This window comes from Scyliorhinus canicula, chromosome 11, assembly GCF_902713615.1.
Source record: "Scyliorhinus canicula chromosome 11, sScyCan1.1, whole genome shotgun sequence".
In the NCBI taxonomy this organism is placed as follows: domain Eukaryota; kingdom Metazoa; phylum Chordata; class Chondrichthyes; order Carcharhiniformes; family Scyliorhinidae; genus Scyliorhinus; species Scyliorhinus canicula.
This window is the reverse complement of record NC_052156.1, coordinates 51705356-51725349: the sequence shown is the minus strand read 5'-3', so window position 1 is coordinate 51725349 and position 19994 is coordinate 51705356. Positions and strand designations below refer to the sequence as shown.

The 19994-nt window shown below is 40.8% G+C and overlaps 1 protein-coding gene across 17 annotated transcripts in view; it reads left to right on the top strand.

The window, feature by feature from the left end:
- magi1b (membrane associated guanylate kinase, WW and PDZ domain containing 1b) overlaps nucleotides 1-18077 on the top strand; it is a 535264-nt gene extending 517187 nt beyond the window's left edge. For 14 of the 17 annotated variants that reach the window (XM_038810577.1, XM_038810576.1, XM_038810581.1 and 11 more), the window contains one exon: nucleotides 15768-18077. In XM_038810577.1, the coding sequence (XP_038666505.1) occupies nucleotides 15768-16546 (779 nt within the window). In that variant the 3' untranslated portion in view covers nucleotides 16547-18077. The remainder of the gene's footprint in view (nucleotides 1-15767) is intronic. The other 3 variants (XM_038810592.1, XM_038810591.1, XM_038810583.1) reach the window with 1 other exon arrangement.
- Nucleotides 18078-19994: the final 1917 nt, after the last annotated feature.

The window sequence follows — 19994 nt, the reverse complement described above, 5'->3', positions numbered from 1 at the left end:
ACTCTATGGAAGCTCCTGCTGTTAAAACATCTGAGACATGAGTTAGAAAACAGCTTTTTCATATTTTTCAGGCATTGTCTCCAGTGACCCTCTAATCTACTCAATGAGGTGTGTTGCGTGTATGAGTATTGGTCTTTAAAACCTTGAAACTAATCTGCTATCTAATAACAACATCACCTAGGTAACTGCAATGGTTTTCATTTGACTTGAAAGAAACTCTTCATAGGCAGTTTAGTTGTTTCACCTGTCGATGCTGCTTCCCTTTATTGCTGGGATTTGTAATCTGATCCTAAAATCTCTCAAATTCAGTATTTTTATCAAAGGCCAGTGCATTTATGTAGGCTTATTTCTGAAATATTTTAGCACACCTGCTTAAAAGTTCCAGTCTGAATTGCAACACAGATTGATTTTCTGTTTGCTTCACAGCACCTGTGAAAGGAGGACAACTGGTTATTTGGAACTGTTTGAGTTGCAATAAAACGAGGTATATTCAGATAAATACCAGCGACATAATAATGACTGCTGGGGAATAAGCCTGCTTTGTGTCCTAACAGCTAATTTTAGAGAAGGTTCGTACCTGAACCAGTCTACTCAGTTTGTTCACGCACACTGCCATTAAAGCTGTAAACAGTACACAGCTCAGTGATAATTAACTGAGTTTCTAACTTTAAGCTCACATAATAATAATAATTTTTATTAGTGTCACAAGTAGGCTTACATTAACATTGCAATGAAGTTACTGTGAAAATCCCCGAGTCGCCACACTACAGCGTCTGTTCGGGTACACCGAGGGAGAATCCAGTGTCCACTTCACCAAACATGCACGTCTTTTGGGACTTGTGGGAGGAAACCGGAGCATCCGGAGGAAACCCACAGACACAAGGAGAACGTGCAGACTCTGCACAGACAGTGACCCAAGCTGGCACTGTGAAGCAACAGTGCGTTGCACTGTGCTACTGTGTCATCCTACATGTTACATACTCTTCAATATTCTGGTCCCAATCTATCTTCTTGTAGCCATGTCTCTGTTATAAGATCTCCATCTGTTTTGTTTCAAGTGCTATGTGCATTCAGCAACAAAGCCTTAAGTTTTGTCCTTCTACCATTTTTGAAGCATCTAGTCTTATCTTCTGATTTAGGAATTGTCCAGGCTGGAAGCTGTTATGGTAAGAATGAATGAATTGTATTGGTTTAAATGCCACCTGTCTGCTGGTTAAACATACCCATCTGATACATTTGTACTTCCTTGAAAATACTTGCCTAGTGAAGTTCAGTCCTCAAAGCTTCTCCCTACTTGCATCCTCTGCTAACAGAATGGAACCATTTAATTTAGAAATAATGGGCTGGATTCTCCGATTTCCAGAGACTAAGTGCTGACGCCGGCGTGGGAACAGTGGCGTTTTAATCCAGAAAAAATGGCGCAACAGCTGCACTGATTCCGGGGCCGTTAGGGGGTTTGCATCTGCACTGGGTAACCGGCTCCCACGGCAAAAAGGGCTGTGTCCGTGGCCGCGCATGCGCACGGTGGCAGCTGCGCAGTGCAACATGGCGCTGGCTGTGCGCAGACCTGGCCTGCCAAATTCTGACCCCTGGTAGTTCCCCTCACCATGCCTCACCAGTCTCTCCAGCCCTCGCCGAAACCTTCCCCCTCCCGGCCTGTGGCACGACTCCCCACCCCAGCTATGGGGGCACTGGACACAGTTTGGAGCCGCCACGTGGCGTCCACTAAAAAAATATGTAAGTGTTCCGCACCGTCAGGAACTCGGCACATCGCGGTTGGAGCATCGGGGAGGGCCTTGGGTGATGTCCTGAGGCTGTCCCGACGGCGTGTGGCATACTCCTTCGAGTACGCCGTATCTATGGGGTTGGAGCATCGCAAAAGCCGCGCCGGCCCCGATTTCGGCGCAAACGGGGATTCTCCGGCCGATCGCCAGTTTAAAATTAAGGAATTTGTTAGGCAAAAGCCAAACTCTGTTATGAATTAATAAAATCTTAGGTCTATTTTTCTCAGTCACTAATATGAGGAAAGATTGTGCGATACTCAAGCTGACTTTTTTTACACACCATCGATGTGCTCACAACATATATTAACCCACTTAAGATTAGGAAATTAGTTTCAATTAATTTACAACTTTTATGTGTTCACATGAACAGAAATGTGTCTTAAAAGACAAATCCCGCTGCATACTAAGCTGATCTTTGACTGCCCTTGTCCATACGTTTAATCCAAACTAATATTTCAGAATTAAAACACAGTTGAATTTGCATACACAAAACTGAGCTGATTACCTGTGCAAAAATGTAGACAGTGAGTATAGCCTTAAGGAGTGGCAATTAAATATAAAATTGTGATATTGTCTTGCACTACACTGAATCTCTGTTCATGGGTGGTGTGAAAACTGCTTCATAGATGCTAGTTATTTCTCCTGGGTTCACCGTAACTACAGTGAAAGGTCAGCAGAAGCCCCTGAGAAGTGTCAGAAATAGCTCTTCTGTTACATCGGATTGGGATAGTCAGGTGGACTCTTGCCGAATGACACTGTTTTGTGCTTTCAGCAAAGTGAGCTAACTATTAACTGGATGGAAATTCAACATAATGACAGTCCAACTTGCCAAGCTCTATGTAGCATCTTCTATATGTTTCCCATAGAGCCCTCTTTGACGTTTGTTCTCCTGCCCCTTACACCTGCTCTCTAATTTTGTGCTGTGTGTTGCTGTTATCAGTTGCCAGTATGACGATTAAGTGCTGCTTTTCTTTCTCAGTATTCAGTTTGCCAAAACCCTAATGAGTTCAATAGAGCTGTAACTTGTATGAAGCTCTGGTCCTAGCATTGTTTATGATGGGGAGCCCTACCTGCCAACAGTACTTTTCTGCTTTCTCCTACTGGAGAGGGCGAAGAAGCAGAACAACAGCAGTTGCACTGTCAGCCCTACAGCACAAGTACTGGGGTGGGTGCACAGAGCCTGAATTTGGGTTTGAATGCAAGGAAAAGACCTGATTTATCCTAGGATTCTCTGGGAAGCTAGGGAAGAGATTGCTGAGCCTTTGGCTTTGATCTTTAAATCATCTTTGTCTACAGGAATAGTGCCAGAAGACTGGAGGATAGCAAATGTCCCCTTGTTCAAGAAGGGGAGTAGAGATAACCCCGGTAATTATAGACCAGTGAACCTTACTTCTGTTGTGGGAAAAGTCTTGGAAAGGTTTATAAGAGATAGGATGTATAATCATCTGGAAAGGAATAATTTGATTAGAGATAGTCAACATGGTTTTGTGAAGGGTAGGTCGTGCCTCACAAACCTCATTGAGTTCTTCGAGAAGGTGACCAAACAGGTGGATGAGGGTAAAGCAGTTGATGTGGTGTATATGGATTTCAGTAAAGCGTTTGATAAGGTTCCCCATGGTAGGCTATTGCAGAAAATACAGAGGCATGGGATTCAGGGTGATTTAGCAGTTTGGATCAGAAATTGGCTAGCTGATAGAAGACAAAGGGTGGTGGTTGATGGGAAATGTTCTGACTGGTGTCCAGTTACTAGTGGTGTACCACAAGGATCTGTTTTGGGCCCGCTGCTGTTTGTCATTTTTATAAATGACCTGGAGAAAGGCATAGAAGGATGGGTGAGTAAATTTGCAGATGACACTAAAGTCGGTGGAGTTGTGGACACTGCAGAAGGATGTTACAAGTTACAGAGGGGCATAGATAAGCTGCAGAGCTGGGCTGACAGGTGGCAAATGGAGTTTAATGCAGAAAAGTGTGAGGTGATTCATTTTGGAAGGAATAATAGGAAGACAGAGTACTGGGCTAATGGTAAGATTCTTGGTCGTGTGGACGAGCAGAGAGATCTTGGTGTCCATGTCCATAGATCCCCGAAAGTTGCCACCCAGGTTGAGAGGGTTGTTAAGAAGGCGTACGGTGTGTTAGCTTTTATTGGTAGAGCAATTGAGTTTTGGAGCCATGAGGTCATGTTGCAGTTGTACAAAACTCTGGTGCGGCTGCATTTGGAGTATTGCGTGCAGTTCTGGTCGCCACATTATAGGAAGGATGTGGAAGTATTGGAACGGGTACAGAGGAGATTTACAAGGATGTTGCCTGGTGTGGAGGGAAGATCTTATGAGGAAAGGCTGAAGGACTTGAGGCTGTTTTCGTTAGAAAGAAGAAGGTTAAGAGGTGACTTAATTGAGGCATACAAGATGATCAGAGGATTAGATAGGGTGGATATTGAGAGCCTTTTTCCTCGCTGGTGATGTCCAGTACGAGGGGACATAGCTTTAAATTGAGGGGAGATAGATATAGGACAGATGTCAGAGGTAGGTTCTTTACTCAGAGAGTAGTAAGGGCGTGGAATGCCCTGCCTACAAAAGTAGTGGACTCGCCAACACTAAACACATTCAAATGGTAATTGGATAGGCATATGGACGATAAGGGAATAGTGTAGAGGGACTTTAGAGGGGTTTCACAGGACGGCGCAACATCGAGGGCCGAAGGGCTTGTACTGCGCTGTAATGTTCTATGTTCTACGCTTAACAAATAAATAGAGTTATACTGCTGATGGCATTCTGCGTTTTGTGGGAATTTAGAAAACCTGCATACAACAGGGATTTGTTAGCGAGTTGATGTCTTTGCCTTGATTACTTCGTTGGGACGGTACCTAACTGGAATATAACACTTTTAAATACGGAAAGATTTATATTGCTGCCATTATTGTTGAATGCTTCAACTTCCACTACTTTGTTATTTAACTTCATTCATAATAAATATGTAAAAACAAAGGTTGGCAAAAGATATTGACCCTTTGGAAGAGGGATTTGCTATCCACAATTCCAAAACACTCACGGGGAATGCACAAACACAAGTTCTTTGAATCAGAATAAGATTTGAAACCTCAATTAGTAACAAGTAGTTTGAATATTTGAGGGCTTAAAATAGTTTTATTTTTAATTAGTGAATGCTAGGTACTAATTTTCCAAGAGTGATGTAGACTCCATTTATTTCTATTTTTATTTTGTTTCTCTGAACTGAAGATGCACTGAAATATTTTAACTGAACTGAAATATGATATTTTGTTTTCTTTCTAAAGCCTTTCCCAAATCCTTGCATTGCCAGAGAGATTTTTGCAGTTTCAAATATTGACTTTTTTGTTCGGAAACAACCTAACACTAATATACACATGCCATGAGCAATCTCTTCATGCTCACAATACTCTCAATGGTCTATTTGCACACACGGAATTAGCTGCATTACAATGGAAAAGGTTTAGGTCAGGCTGGGGGTTTTTCAAAACAAAAAGGCTGAGGGTGTTTTGTCTGATGGGAAACAAATGAAGCTTGATTTCCTAGTTTTGAATTCCTAATTTTCATTTTATTCATAATTTTGAATCTGAGCTGCCTGTTTCTTCAACTTGACAATTACGATCATCTGATTGTCATCAGATCCATAAGGTTTGTACAGGCAGGAATAACTCCAAAATTACAGGCAAATGATTGGAGTTGAAAATGGTGAGGCTCATTTTCTTTCATGAGTTGATGCTTTAAATTTTTACTAAGGTTTTCTTCCAGTTTCCTCACATTGTTGCTGGAAGAATAGGGGACCTGCTTCCAGCCCAATGCCTATCCAAGGTCTGTAACCAGTCACTTAGAGATGGGTAAGAGTGAGAATGCAGGATGAGTAATATTTTCCTGTAGGATTTGCCCAGTCTCCAAGTTAAGCAGTATCTGGTTTGCACTCAATGATGTGGGATATGATCTCGGACAGTAATGCAAAGGGGGCAGCATTGTGTTGCTGCCCATTATGTACCTGATCCTTTGTTCATTGCTGTTGATTTCATTGGTTACGGAACGTCAGGTGGACAATATAATGAATTTCTATTCCAGTATTTGTCTGGAGACCATTTAATAAATTAAATGATAAATACCAGAATTTAGCCACCATCAGCTTATGTCAGGGTTGATTAAGTAATCTGAGATTCACTGTGCCAACTGCCAACAAGAAATCCCCTGCGTGGCTATCTCCGAAATTGCCATACAAAATCAGTTACGTTTCCCTCAAAGGAGTGAGTGTTGGATACATTTGCTGTTGTTTACTCTCAGTCCCATTCATCCTCTGCAAGACAATTATCCTCTTACAAGCCCCTAGCCTCTCAAGTGGCATCTCCTACTTTCCAGTGTTCACAGCAGGGCTGATAAGGAGATTAAAAATAATGACTAAAGTAATGTGGAATATTACATCAGTTAATTTATTAATATTCTTATTTTACTGTACTGCCATGCATTAGCCTTTTATTTTCCAGCCACTGAGATGATATAGAATCATAGAATCCCTACAGTGCAGAAAGAGGGCATTCGGCCCATCGAGTCTGCACCAATCCATGTTCTCCCCCCCCCCCCCCCCCTACCCTGCAACCCCATAACCTAACCTTCACATCCATGGACACTTAAGGGGCAAATTAGCACGGCCAATCTACCTAACCTGCACATCTTTGGACCGTGGGAAGAAACCGGAGCACCCGGAGGAAATCCACGCAGTTACGGGGAGAGTGTACAAAGTCCGCAATGAGAGTGACCCAAGGCCACAATTGAATCTGGTGCTGTGATGCAGCAGTGCTAACCACGGTACTACCATGCAGCCCGTATTGTGGAAGGTTTTAACATTTAGTGGAGGGCAGTCGGGTGTCTGAAGTGTTCGAGAAACCTGTTTTTCCATGCACATGGTTAAGCACAGATCTGACATCATCAAAAGTCCCCCCGCCATCTGATTTTCAGTCAGACGTGGGGCGAGGAGGGAAGGGCATGTTTGATTTTCAGTCAGGCCGAGGGGGTAGATCTGATTTTCAGTCAGGCGGGGGGGGGGGGGGGGGGGTTAATTTTCAGTCAGGTGGGGGGAGAGGTAATCTGATAATCTTGATTATTATCACAAGTAGGCTTACATTAACACTGCAATGAAGTTACTGTGAAACTAGTTACCCTAGTCGCCACATTCTGCAACCTGTTTGGTTGAATTCAGAACGTCCAATTCACTGAGCAGCTCGTCTTTCGGGAATTGTGGGAGGAAACCGGAGCACCCGGAGGGAACCCACGCAGACACGGAGAACGTGTAGACTCCACACCGACAGTGACTGGGATCCTGGTGCTGTGAAGCAACAGTGCTAACCACTGTGATACCGTGCCGCACAAGGACTGTCCAATCCCTGACATTGGGAATGGGGGGGGGGGGGGGGGGCTGGGGCTGCAGTAAGAAGTTATCATCCTGGGGTTTGGAGGGTCCAATTCCAGGAGGAAGATTGTATGGGGTAATATTGAGGGAGAGGATCCAATACTTTGTGTTGTTGGCAGGCTAGGAAGTAGCACTCCTTGTGAGCAGGAGGCGGAGAGCTCTCCGAGCAATCCTCACCTTGCTGCACTTGCCAGTTGACCACAGTTAAACCTGCAAAGCAGTCTACGCCCAAGTCTCTCCAGTTTCATTAAGTTATTTAAAACACCAACCTCCACTCTCACCATGGAACGGACTGGCTTCGCCTCCCCTTGCACTTAGTAAAAAACAGAAGTTGGTAGGGGCTGGAGATGGTTTATTAAGATTCTCCCAATTTTTTGTTCAATTAAGCCTCCCCCCCCACCCACCCACCCCTTCCCACACACACACACACACACACAAAACACCCTGTACACACTCCATGTGCAGCCAATCCCACTTTGTTAAAATTAACCCATTGCAGAATATTACAGTGCTGGATTGCATAATGCGTTAGTTCAAATTCATTTTGGAAATTCATTTATTTCCATGGATCTTTGAGAGATAAAAGCTCCATGTTGTATTATTTTTGTTCAGTGCCTGACAGTGCCCCTCTCTGTACTATTACTGTGCCCCTCTCTGTACTATTACTGTGCCCCTCTCTGTACTATTACTGTGCTCTCTGTACTATAACTGTCCTCCTCTCTGTACTATTACTGTGCTCTCTGTACTATTACTGTGCCCCTCTCTGTACTATTACTGTGCTCTTCTGTGAACTATTAGTGTGTCATTCTCTGTACTATTACTGTACTCCTCTCTGTACTATTACTGTGCTCCTCTCTGTACTATTACTGTCCTCCCTGTACTATTACTGTGCCCCTCTCTTTACTATTACTGTGCCCCTGTCTGTACTATTACTGTGGCCCTCTCTGTACTATTACTGTGCCCCTGTCTGTACTATTACTGTGCCCCTCTCTGTACTATTACTGTGCCCCTCTCTGTACTATTACTGTGCCCCTCTCTGCACTATTACTGTGCTCCTCTCTGTACTATTACTGTGCCCCTCTCTGTACTATTACAGGCTTATTCTCTTCTGATTGGTCTGGTATGGAATAAGTTGATACTCATTGGTCTACAGTAGCTGTGATGCTGTTGCTACATTCTGTAACTAATCTCAGTCACACTACCAGAGCATGAAAATGAGGAATGCTAATCTGCAAAGTGAAGGAACATATATGTTAAAATATACACATAATATATTGATTTGAATTCCTTGCTTATTCTACCACTCACATTGTGTCTCCTTCCAGTTTAAGTACAAAATGGCACTGGTAGTCATCCAATAGATTATCAGAGAGATATACAGATCATTTAAGGCTCACTAATTCAATAAGACTCTAATTTTCCTCCCAAATACATTTGTCTTTTCATAAACTAAATTATTGTGGTAATGTTCAGTTTCCAGCCTCCTTACCCTCAAATGTCTCATACTGCTGACAATGGTCTTTTACCTCACACCCAGGACGTTTATCATTTACTGTATTCCACCTTCTCAGCTGCGGGAGGATATATGAGAGAAGGTGGCCTGCGAGAGAATAAAATTAGATGAAAATAAATCTAAAGAAAAAATTCTAATCATTGAAGGATTCTTAAGCTGCTGTGGTGGAGTTTGCTGGATGCTGTATTTGCAGTTCAATGCAGGCCTTTATGACCACCCCCCCCCCCCCCCCCCCCCCCACCATGTGCAATAAATGTGGGAGTATGTTACAATTCAGGATGTTTTGTCAGCCAATGTTATGAAATCAACAGAGTAAAACTGATACTGAGAAACGGTTTCAGTTTTGCTCTCGGGTCATCAGAACACCCCATCCCATGAAGTTTATTACATTGTAGTCTACTCCCATGTATATCACAGATGCAGGGTCCAATATGGTTCAGTGGCACAGTGGTTTGCACTCCGTCCTCACAGCACCAGGTACCGGGTTCCATTGTGGCCTTGGGTCACTGTCTGTATGGAAGTTATGGTGTGGAGATGCCGGCGTTGGAATGGGGTGGGCACAATAAGAAGTCTTACAACACCAGATTAAAGTCCAACAGATTTGTTTCGAATCACTAGCTTTCGGAGCGCAGCTCCTTCATCAGATGAATGAAGAGGTGGGTTCCACAAACACATAGAAGGACAAATTCAATAATGCAAGATGATACTTTGAATGAGAGTCTTTGCAGGTGATTAAGTCTTTACAGCCCAGCTTGTGATATAAAACAAACCTGTTGGACTTTAATCTGGTGTTGTAAGACATCTTACTGTGTGCAGGTTGCACATTCTTCCTCTGCGTGGGTTTTCTCCGGGTACTCCGGTTTCCTCCCACAGTCCAAAGATGTGCATATTAGGTGGATTGGCCATGCTGAATTGCCCTTTAGTGTCCAAAAAAAGACGTATAGGTTAGATTAAGAGTTTATTGGGATAGGGCGGGGGAGTGAGCTTTGGTGGAGTCCTCTTTCAAAGGGTCGATGCAGACCCGATGGCTGAATGGCCTCCTGCACTGTAGGATTTCTGTGGTTCTATGGCCATTGCTAAATTATAAATAGCTGAAACATTCTGTAAACTCCAAAACAAACTGCCCAATCTGTTGCTGAATATTGCATTCCAAAAACATATTATGAAAGATCTGTAAGCTAGTGTGTCATTTAACTCCGACTGTAGTAATACTGCAGTGATGGAGTTTCATTTCACTGAATTTTTGGGTAATTCTCTTTGTCTATATACTATAGAAGAAAAATAATAATTGGATTAAATGTTCTCTCATTAACACTGTCTATTAGTACATATAAAACTTTTCTTCATTTAAACCTTGAACAAGGTATTTACAAACACTATTACTCCTGTTTGAACAATCTAACATTTGGTCAATTGAAACTAAATGTAATCTGGAATTTCCATATTATTGATTTATATAATCAAGATATAAAGCTATGGTGTACCATCACTTTCATAGATTATCATAGAATTTACAGTGCAGAAGGAGGTCATTCGGCCCATCGAGTCTGCACCGGCTCTTGGAAAGAGCACCCAACCCAAGGTCAACACCTCCATCCTATCCCCATAACCCAGTAACCCCACCCAACACTAAGGGCAATTTTGGACACTAAGGGCAATTTATCATGGCCAATCCACCTAACCTGCACATCTTTTGGACTGTGGGAGAAAACCGGAGCACCCGGAGGAAACCCATGCACACACGGGGAGGATGTGCAGACTCCGCACAGACAGTGACCCAAGCCGGAATCGAACCTGGGACCCTGGAGCTATGAAGCGATTGTGCTATCCACAATGCTACCGTGCTTTACATTATACTGCAACTAACTTATGGAACAAAAATCTTTACTGGAATTGCTGGCAACCGTTTACTTGCACTTCAGACATAAATTGCTAAATAATGTAGCAGTAAAAATCCTGATTGAATTGTATTCCATGCTTATTTCCCAATTCAGATATTTGCAATATTAAATCTTCAAATACTAGTGAACTGTGGAAGATTGAATGACCCATGCTGCGGGGTGGTCTGGATGACCCATGCTGCAGGGTCGTTTGGATAAGTCTGGAGCATGTATCTACTTACTGATATGAATAGTTCACCATGTTCTTTCAGATTATGTTGAAAGTCTGAAGAATGGTTGGAACTGGTTTTCATTCAACTCATGATGAAACTAGCAATGAATTGCCCCATTATAAGCATCACTGAATATCTGTCCACCATCCCTTTGATGCAATCTGAGTATAAAAACCCTTCCACTTCACCACAACTAAATTGCCCTTTAACCAGCTGACTGTCCCGTTAAAACTATAGTTGGTGAGGACAAAATTGTAAGATTCTTTGGGCGGCACGGTAGCACAGTGGTTAGCACAGTTACTTCAAAGCTCCAGGGTCCCAGGTTCAATTCCCGGCTTGGGCCACTGTCATGGTCATTGCCTGCGCAAGTCTGCACATTCTCCCAGTGTCTGCGTGAGTTTCCTCTGGGTGCTCCGGTTTCCTCCCACAGCCCAACGATGTACAGGTTAGGTGGATTGGCCATGCTAAATTGCCCTTAATGGCCAAAATGATTACGCGGGGTTAGTGAGTTGCGGCGATGGGGTAGAGGTGTGGGCTTGGGTAGGGTGCTCTTTCCAAGGGCCGGTGCAGACTCGATGGGCCGAATGGCCTCCTGCATTGTAAATTCTATGATTCTATGAAAGAGTTATCATGTTTAAATCTCAACTTTGACTTGCTGATGAAAATTGCACACATATTATACCATAGTAAGACTTAACTACAGGCTAAATTAATATGTGTGATGTTTAGCAGTCAGTTTTGTGTAAAATAATGGTGTGCCACAACCTTATGCCTTGTTGAAATTACTTCAGTGAATAAACATATTGGGCTGGATTTAATGTAGCCTATAACCACCTGGGCACACTTGAACTTGGGAAATATCCATGGTATCCTAATGGCAATAGATCCCCCCCCCCCCCACACACACACACACACACATACTAAGTCAGGGCAGAAGGGGCTGAAGTGGAATTCCTGGTCATCGGCGGAAGGATGCCAATTAGACTCATTAATTAATGAGCCCTCTGACACACATTATTTCCTCTCCCGTTACCCTCATCCCATGACTCCCCTCTTGCACCCAATCTCTGGGGGTCCCACACCATTCCTGGTCCTCTGATGGGTGCCTTGGCCTAGCAGCCTCCACTCCCACTGCTGCTGGTGACATGCAGCTGCTGACCTCTGATTGGCTGCCAGCTCCAAGCAGGAAGAGTTTCCACTGCTGGAGACCTCCATCATGGGGAGGCTAGGTAGTAGCCACTCAATTCCATCGCGCTTCACCCTCTTGGAAAAATGGTTGGAAATCCCCATCAGTTCCCCCCATCCCCATCAGTTCCGGGGGGGGGGGGGGGGGGGGATCCCCATTGGCCCCATAAAATCCAGCTCATTATTCTTCAGCAATATTCACACTATGTGTGTGTGTACATATATAATATATATATGTATATATATCCCAGTGTCTATATACTGTAAAAAGTTAGTTTATGATAGTATAGTATTTTGAAGGAATTGGCATTACAATAGTTAATTAACCCGATGAATTTTGCTAGAATGGCTGTTCTGCACTATCCATGGCTTTCAGACTGTCATGAGAATGTACACTCACAAGTGGCCTTCTGATCATTAAAAAAAACAAATTATTATTGTTCGAGAGAAAAACTGCAGTGTGAAATTCAGGACTGTCTGCAGACACTTGTGACTACTCACATTTTTGTGATGTGGTCATGTATCCAAGCATGAATTCTCTTTCACTCCTTTTTACCACATCTCAGCATTAAGCTTTGCTTGATTGTAGTTGAATGTTAAGGTTGCTAGATGTTCAAATAAGGGGGAAATATACAGGTTTTATTTACTGTTAGCACTCTTGCTGACCTCAAGGTCTTGGGTTTAGTCGTCAATTATTAGAATAGACAACAGAAAGTTTAAAAACATATGAGCGAGGCTTAAAGCCTGTCCTTGGCCAGAGAGCTCGCTGTACTCATGATTGGATGGATTCTCTGCAGTTCCGGTCTTAATGAAATAACGAATGAGGATTGGGTCATTTTTAGTGTAGAAGGGCCAAGAAGAACACCCAAGAGGCACGGACACATTTGTGAGTTGAAGGAATGGACCATGGACCGCACCTTCTATCCAGAGGACAATTATTAATAATATAGACCTCAACTGTTCTTTGGAAACTGCTGCTCAAATAATGTTTTTTTTTATATATTTAGAGTACCAATTCTTTTTTTCCAAGTAAGGGGCAGTTTAGCGTAGCCAATTCACCTACCCTCCACACAAACAGTGACCTGAAGCCGAGATCGAATCTGGGCCCTCAGTGCCGTGAGGCAGCAGTGCTGACCACTGCGCCACCGTGCTGACCCGGCTCAAATAATGAAATGTTATGATTCTCATTCAGGTTTAACTAAAGTCATAACTGACACCAATACAAAGTCAACTTTGAACCATTGAGCAGAGGTTCCCCAGGGATGTCAAATATATTACAATCCCTTTGTACTTGGAGCACAATAACACAGAAAGGGAAGAGTTCCACGTCACCTTTTCTGCTCTGTGGAGTTACAGACATGACCTTCTATCTGATAGTTATGTTGTGGGACTTGTTTAAATATTGCACTTTGATATGTTGAATCGACATGTGTATTGCATTTGGCCTTGATGGAAACTAAGAAATTGATCATCAATATTTTTTGTAAATCAATGTCTTGCATGGAATAGATACAGCTGCATTGCCTGCAGATAGTATTCTAGTCTTTTTAATCCACAAATCTAAAGGAGGCTTTTAAACTGTTGCCATTCAAACAGAAAACCCAGAAAGGTGTGAGTACCAGGCTGTATACTGGACCAGGGGTTCAAGCATCCTAATTATGAGAGTGAAGTTCAAGTAGGTTTCCAACATCTATTGAAGCCACGTTTCAGATAGCAGACAGAAAGGCCTAATTTCAGAATGGGGTTTAGAATGTATTCTAGTGTATATATTATGGAGATCATTTCACCATGCCTCTAATTTTCGCTGATGTCAACTTGTTTGTATTATGATGTTTTTCTGATTTGTGCTAGAAGGTGAAGGTCATGGTATATAATGTTAATGAAACCATTTACTATTCATGGCATTTTACTACATGGCTTACAGAAAAATAAACCTGTAATTGGTTATATTGCAATATCCTGTCAACGATATACTCTAGAAGAGAGAGGAAATCTGTAAGTGAATTATAAAATGGTTATCCAGTCAAAGACTCCTGCTATCACCAGTCACACAAGTTAAGTTTGAGCAGTTTCAAATTACTGTCTGGATCCTAAGGTTGAGATGCATTTTTAATTCATTCATATATTTGCTATAATTTATACTATATTCCATATAGTGGGTTTTCATTTAAAATAGTTTCTTCTTACAATTTCTAATGATGTTTGAAGATCAATATAATACAGGATGACATAAGTTTAAAAAGTAATATTGATTTCCTAATATAGGTCACAAAGGTGTAATAGATGGCATGATGAGACCTTATTGATATTGTCATTTGCTCCATCATTCGATTACCAGAAAATACATTACTTTATTATAAAGTATATAGAACAGAATTATAGTTCGGAACATATTACAAGGAAGCAACATATTGCAGGATCCCAGTTGCATTATCAACTGCAATGTTGTGGTTTATTGTGAACCCAAGGAATGTTACTGCCTTGAAACATGAGCGCTTGACGTAATTTAGAATTGGAATTAATCAGTAAGTTCCTGAGCAGTAAACTACTGTTTGTACTTCTGTTCTATCTAAACTGGCTGCGAATTGGTCATCTTCTTGGGGCAAATGAGCATCAAAGACAAACAGCCAGATGACGCAAACCCAAATTTCTTCTTCGGAGCCAAATGCTTGATTGACATAAGTTCTGACTTTAAACGATTGATTTCATGGAAATTAATTCATTTTGTTGCTGTATTAGCTATATGCCATTTGAGGATATGCTCGTGCCCAAGCGAAATGCTGCTGCCCATTGCACTATAGGTGTAGATCGAGTAGTTTAGAAAATGTAACATTTTGTAACAATGTAACATGGCTGTTACATTGGAAACCAGCTCATCAATGTGTTTTGTGTGTAACCTTCCACTTAGTGTACTTTGAAGTTCTTCATCTTAGAGGATTCAGGAGTCACTAAATCCTCACAAGGACTTGAGAGTAATTCAAAAAACAGGATAGGGTCAGTCTTTTATAAATGGCTATTTAAATAAGGTTCTTGTGTAAATCTGTTGCAATCTGAGAATGATGAAGGAATTCCAAACGTTTTTACACAAATGTCACACATTCCTTAGGTCACGTTAAATTTTTAATTGAAAATGACTATCTGCCAAAAGTAATTTTAATTGAGATGGCCACTAAATGCTGTTCAAAATACTCTTGTGTTCTTGAAATAGCTTGCTTGAGCAATGGATCATGCTCTTTTGTGGTTTGTGTTAAGATGCATTGCTTTTGAATTGACACTTTGGGATATACGTTCATCTGAAATTCTTCTTTCCACTACTTTAAAATTTAAACTTTATTAAAATTGTGTAGAGGGGAATTTAAGATGAATGCACCTAATCTCGTATCCTAATGTGTGATTTCAGGACAAAATAGTACGCTTTATTCATCATCCATTTTCTGCTCTGCTTGATAGGGAATTATCTGCTCGTACTGTTGTGCAAAACAAATGTTATTTTAAGAATGTTCTGACACAACCTATACAGCAATGTTCTTCACCTTACTAACATATGATTCACTAAAAACATTGAAATGTTTCAAGCATTTAATATATTAAATGACAAATTGCAGTGAATTGGAATTATTTTGGGCGAATAGGTCCAAGGATAAAATTGTATTAATAGTAACAGGACAATTGAGCATGGTACAGATCATTAAAAGGTTGTATACCCTTACTGATATTTGAACCCTATTATCTTTATTTTATCTTTCAGACCCAAACAATGACAGGGGCAGTTCCACAACAGGTTCACAAAATGTACCGGAAGTGAAATATTTATCAGAAAGACGACCTCATCCATCACTGGAACCCAATTATCCACCAGAAATTCACAAATCATCACAGCACAGGGAAAGGAGGATCAGTGAACAAGAAGAGCCGATAGGCAGAAAAGAACACAGCAGACCAACCAAGGAATACCACACTACAACCTGGAATGATACTTCCAAAAGAAAAGAAAATGTACCTGGAAGGACGAAAGACAGATCCCCTGACAGGAGACAACGTCAAGAAAGAAAGGCAGAGAATGGATACCATCAAAGGTCTCCTGAAAGAGGTAGGGAAATATCGAGGGTGGCAGGTCAAAATATGGAACGGAATGAAAGATCTCTTGGCAGACACAAGGAGGGTCCATTTGAAAGAAGAAAAAGGTCACCCGAAGGGAGATGGCAAGAATTACCTGAAAGGAGGAGAGAAAGGTCACCAAGCAAGAGAAATGAGAAGTCACCTGACAGAACAAGGGAAAGGTCACCTTACAGGAAGAAAGAAACAGCAGTTGAGAGAAGGAGAGAGCGGTCACCTGACAGAAGGAGGCACAGGTCACTAGATGCAAAGAGAGACAGATCACCTGAAAAAAGAAGCAAAGCTGATGAAAGATCCAGACACAAGGATGACCATAACATGGAGAAAAATGACATTAGCAGAGGTTCTCGGCAATCCCCGCAGCCTAGAAGGAAGGCTGTTCGAGAATGCAGCACTGATCTCAGCATCTGAATGAAGGATTATGCATTGGACAAGTCAAGTTCTATCTAAAAGGACAACATAGGTACTCTGAACAGATCCAAAGTTGATTGGTGTTTGTCAGCTTGAAAAGACTTGAGGCCTATTGATGTAAAAAAAATTACAGAATACAAACAAAAATGACAATGTACATACGTCAGGAAAATGATAACAGTAAAATGTGCCTGACCCAACACAAGATAAGGATTGCTCAAAAGGAAAATAGTATTGAAATTACATGTCAATCGTAAGCCTTAATTGTATTATTGATTTTAGATAACTTGCCAGATATTTTGTTAGTCCTTGGGGTGTCTCCAACATTGTAATGAAACCAGATGACATTAGCACAAAATAATTGCACTTTGTCAAAACACTATGCCGTTTTAATACTGAATATTTTTCTATATCACACAAAAAGTTTGGAGGCTTTCTGAAACATCTAAAAATTGATGGGTATGGTATTGTTTAAACTGGTGAGTTACTGACATGGAAGAAGAGCAAGCTTCTAAACTGGAGGAATGTGACTCGTGATGTTGATATACTTATGAAGGAGAGAGTGTGTTTAGACCAATAGAAAAATGGCTAAATAGATGTGCAGACTTTAGCATCAATTGTAAACAGGTGGTATATTCAAGATTTGAAGCAAAGTAGTGATGTAGATTCATTTGATAATTTCTAAGCCAATTTCAAAAGGGGACTGTGTGGTGAAGGTCTGCTGTGGCACTGCTTGAAAATTGAGAGGATAAACTGCCTAGCTGAGCCATGAAGAAGCTCTTCATTACTGTTGAACCACTAAGTGAACTGCTTTCAGTGCTTCAGTGTGTATATGTATACTGTTCACATCTCCATTACAACACTAAAGTAAGCATTGCAAGTTTTATCACTGTTGTTGCCATGGTACTGTACAAATGTATGACTAATCATCTTGTGTACAAAGTTTAAATTGTAATTAATTGAGCCTGTTGGAAAATGTTGCCTTTCTTGTAAAAAAAAAGTAAAACTATGGCAAAACTAGTTGTGAGGAATGTGATAGTGTTTATATTTCAGAAATGGAACAAACTGATCTATGGGACATATTTTAAAGTAAAATGATTCAGGTATATAAAACTGTTTTCAAAAGGAATACTATATCAGTGATTATTAAGTTTATGTTGGTTTTGAAATTCTATTTCTTGATGGTGAACCTGCCTGTATATTATGAAATACTTGTATGCAGTCTGTGTTCTTTACGCATTAATTCTTGCAATGTGCTATAGACCCAACGTTCCGCTGTGTAGATTGAAAGCAATATATGGGCAAATCTTTTTATAAAACACTATGCATATATAAATACTACATTGTTCGTAGCTTGACCCATGTGGCTATATACATAACTTTAGTGTAGTACAGTATAGTATGTAGATGTTAATATTATCCTATAGCTTCCTCCTCCAACCCTGAAACAGATCACAATGTATATGTAGCTACAAAAAGAAGTCTGTGAATGCTATTTTTATTATCAAATAAAATTTTCCATACAAATTCATCAATTTAGTGTTAATGAGTGCCATGAAGAACCAATCCTGTTTCCTACTATTTGACTACCTTCCGAACTTTATTTTTAAAGAATACTCAGAAAATGTTTTATGTTGCACCGTAACCTCAGGCTACATTGTTTCATTATGCGCACCTTGAATCAGATAGATAAGAAATATACGTCTGAAGTTGACAGTTGAAGCCTGACAGTTTCTCTTTGTTTCAGTGTCAAAATATGTTAACTTAAGTTAAAATGTTGGAAAGTGTGCCACTTTCAAGGTTCCCAAGAATGGATATTGGTTTCACCGAAGGAAGTAACCATTTGCATAATGATCCTGCATGATACAGATTTGATTGCAACTCCTATAGATATAAATGTGAATGCTTACAGTGATTGTAATTATAGATCTCAAATGGTCCGCAGTTGTTCATTGATGCATGGTTTCCTGGTCTAAGATAGGCTGTTCCCCCTTACAGTAAGAGAACGACATTGATCTTTTAGTCATGGTTTGAAAGCTCTTTCACAAATTTAGAAATTTTCACTAACAATATGGGAATGTTGCTTTAACAAATGATAAGAACAAAAGAACAAATCCATGATCCCAGAGTATAATAAAAAAAACTTTGAGAACAATAAACCAGTTAAGCAGTTTGGAATTATTTTCTTGGTTTGTGAATAAATGTACCGAAGTTCCAAAATGGAATTCGCCATAAACAAATATTGTTTCTTTAAAATAATATACCAATATTTCCCCTGTTGAAAGACTGCTCATTGACAGAGAGATCTATGCTACAAGAAGTAAAATAGTGTGGAAACGCATGCAGATACTTACATATAGAAAATACGGAAAAGCCTTGAAATTTCAGTGCCGTTTTCAGGGTGTGAAAATTAGTACCGAGTATTGGAGCTGAGCAATTTTTGTTTAAATTCCATGTACTGTTTTATATATCAGCAACTGTTAAACCAGAGTCAATTTTAAGAAATGTCACCTCTGAATATCAAAACATGGTAACTAAAATGCAAGAGTTAGGAAATCAAGTTTAGTAGATTTTTGTGCATCAGCAGTAGTAAGAAATTGAATGTCGAAGGTACTTGTTTAATTTCCCACATGCATTCATGCTGTCATAATTATTTTGCCACTGTATTTGTAAAAATGGCCACATATCGTACCTGTAGTTAAATTGGCCTTTCACCTTTCAGAGAATCATTTAAGAAAAATAGGAAACCAATCTACAAAGGATAGTGGTGTAATGTGAAATTCAGAGAGAATCTTCACAGGGATTTGTTTTAATTTCAACTCTTTGTTGTAATTTCTTTTGTGAGCACTTCAAAAGACAGTGAAGTGCATCCGTTTTTTAATTCATTCATAGTGTCAATATGACCATGAAAGGTATTTATTGCACATCCCTAATTGCCCTCGAGACGATGATGATGAGTCAACTTCTTGAGTGCAACTGGTTTATTAGGCTATTTCAGAAGATAGTTAAGAGTCAACGGCATTGCTGTGGGCCTGGAGTCACATATCGGCCAGTCTGGGGAAGGATAGCAGATTTCCTTTCCTGAAGTTTATTACTGAACCAGATGGGTTTCACACCAATCCGGTAGTTTTATGTTCATCGATGCTGCAAGTAGCATTTTATTCCAGATTTATTGAATTTTGAAGTCCCACCCCCTCCCGCCCTGGTGGGATTTGAACTCTAGACCAGAATTTTACCATCCTTTTGGTAATGGGCTGTGGGAAAAAGGTTGGCAAAATGTTGTAGGAAACCGTCGGCAGAGGGCATCCAATGTTTTCCCACCACCATGCCATTTTTGCCAATGGCAGGAAAGTTGGCAGCTTGCCTATTCTCCCACTGGGAGGCCAATTGCACAACATGAATGGCCAACACTCCCCTCATTTGGTATTTTGCCTGCACCAGGGTGGGG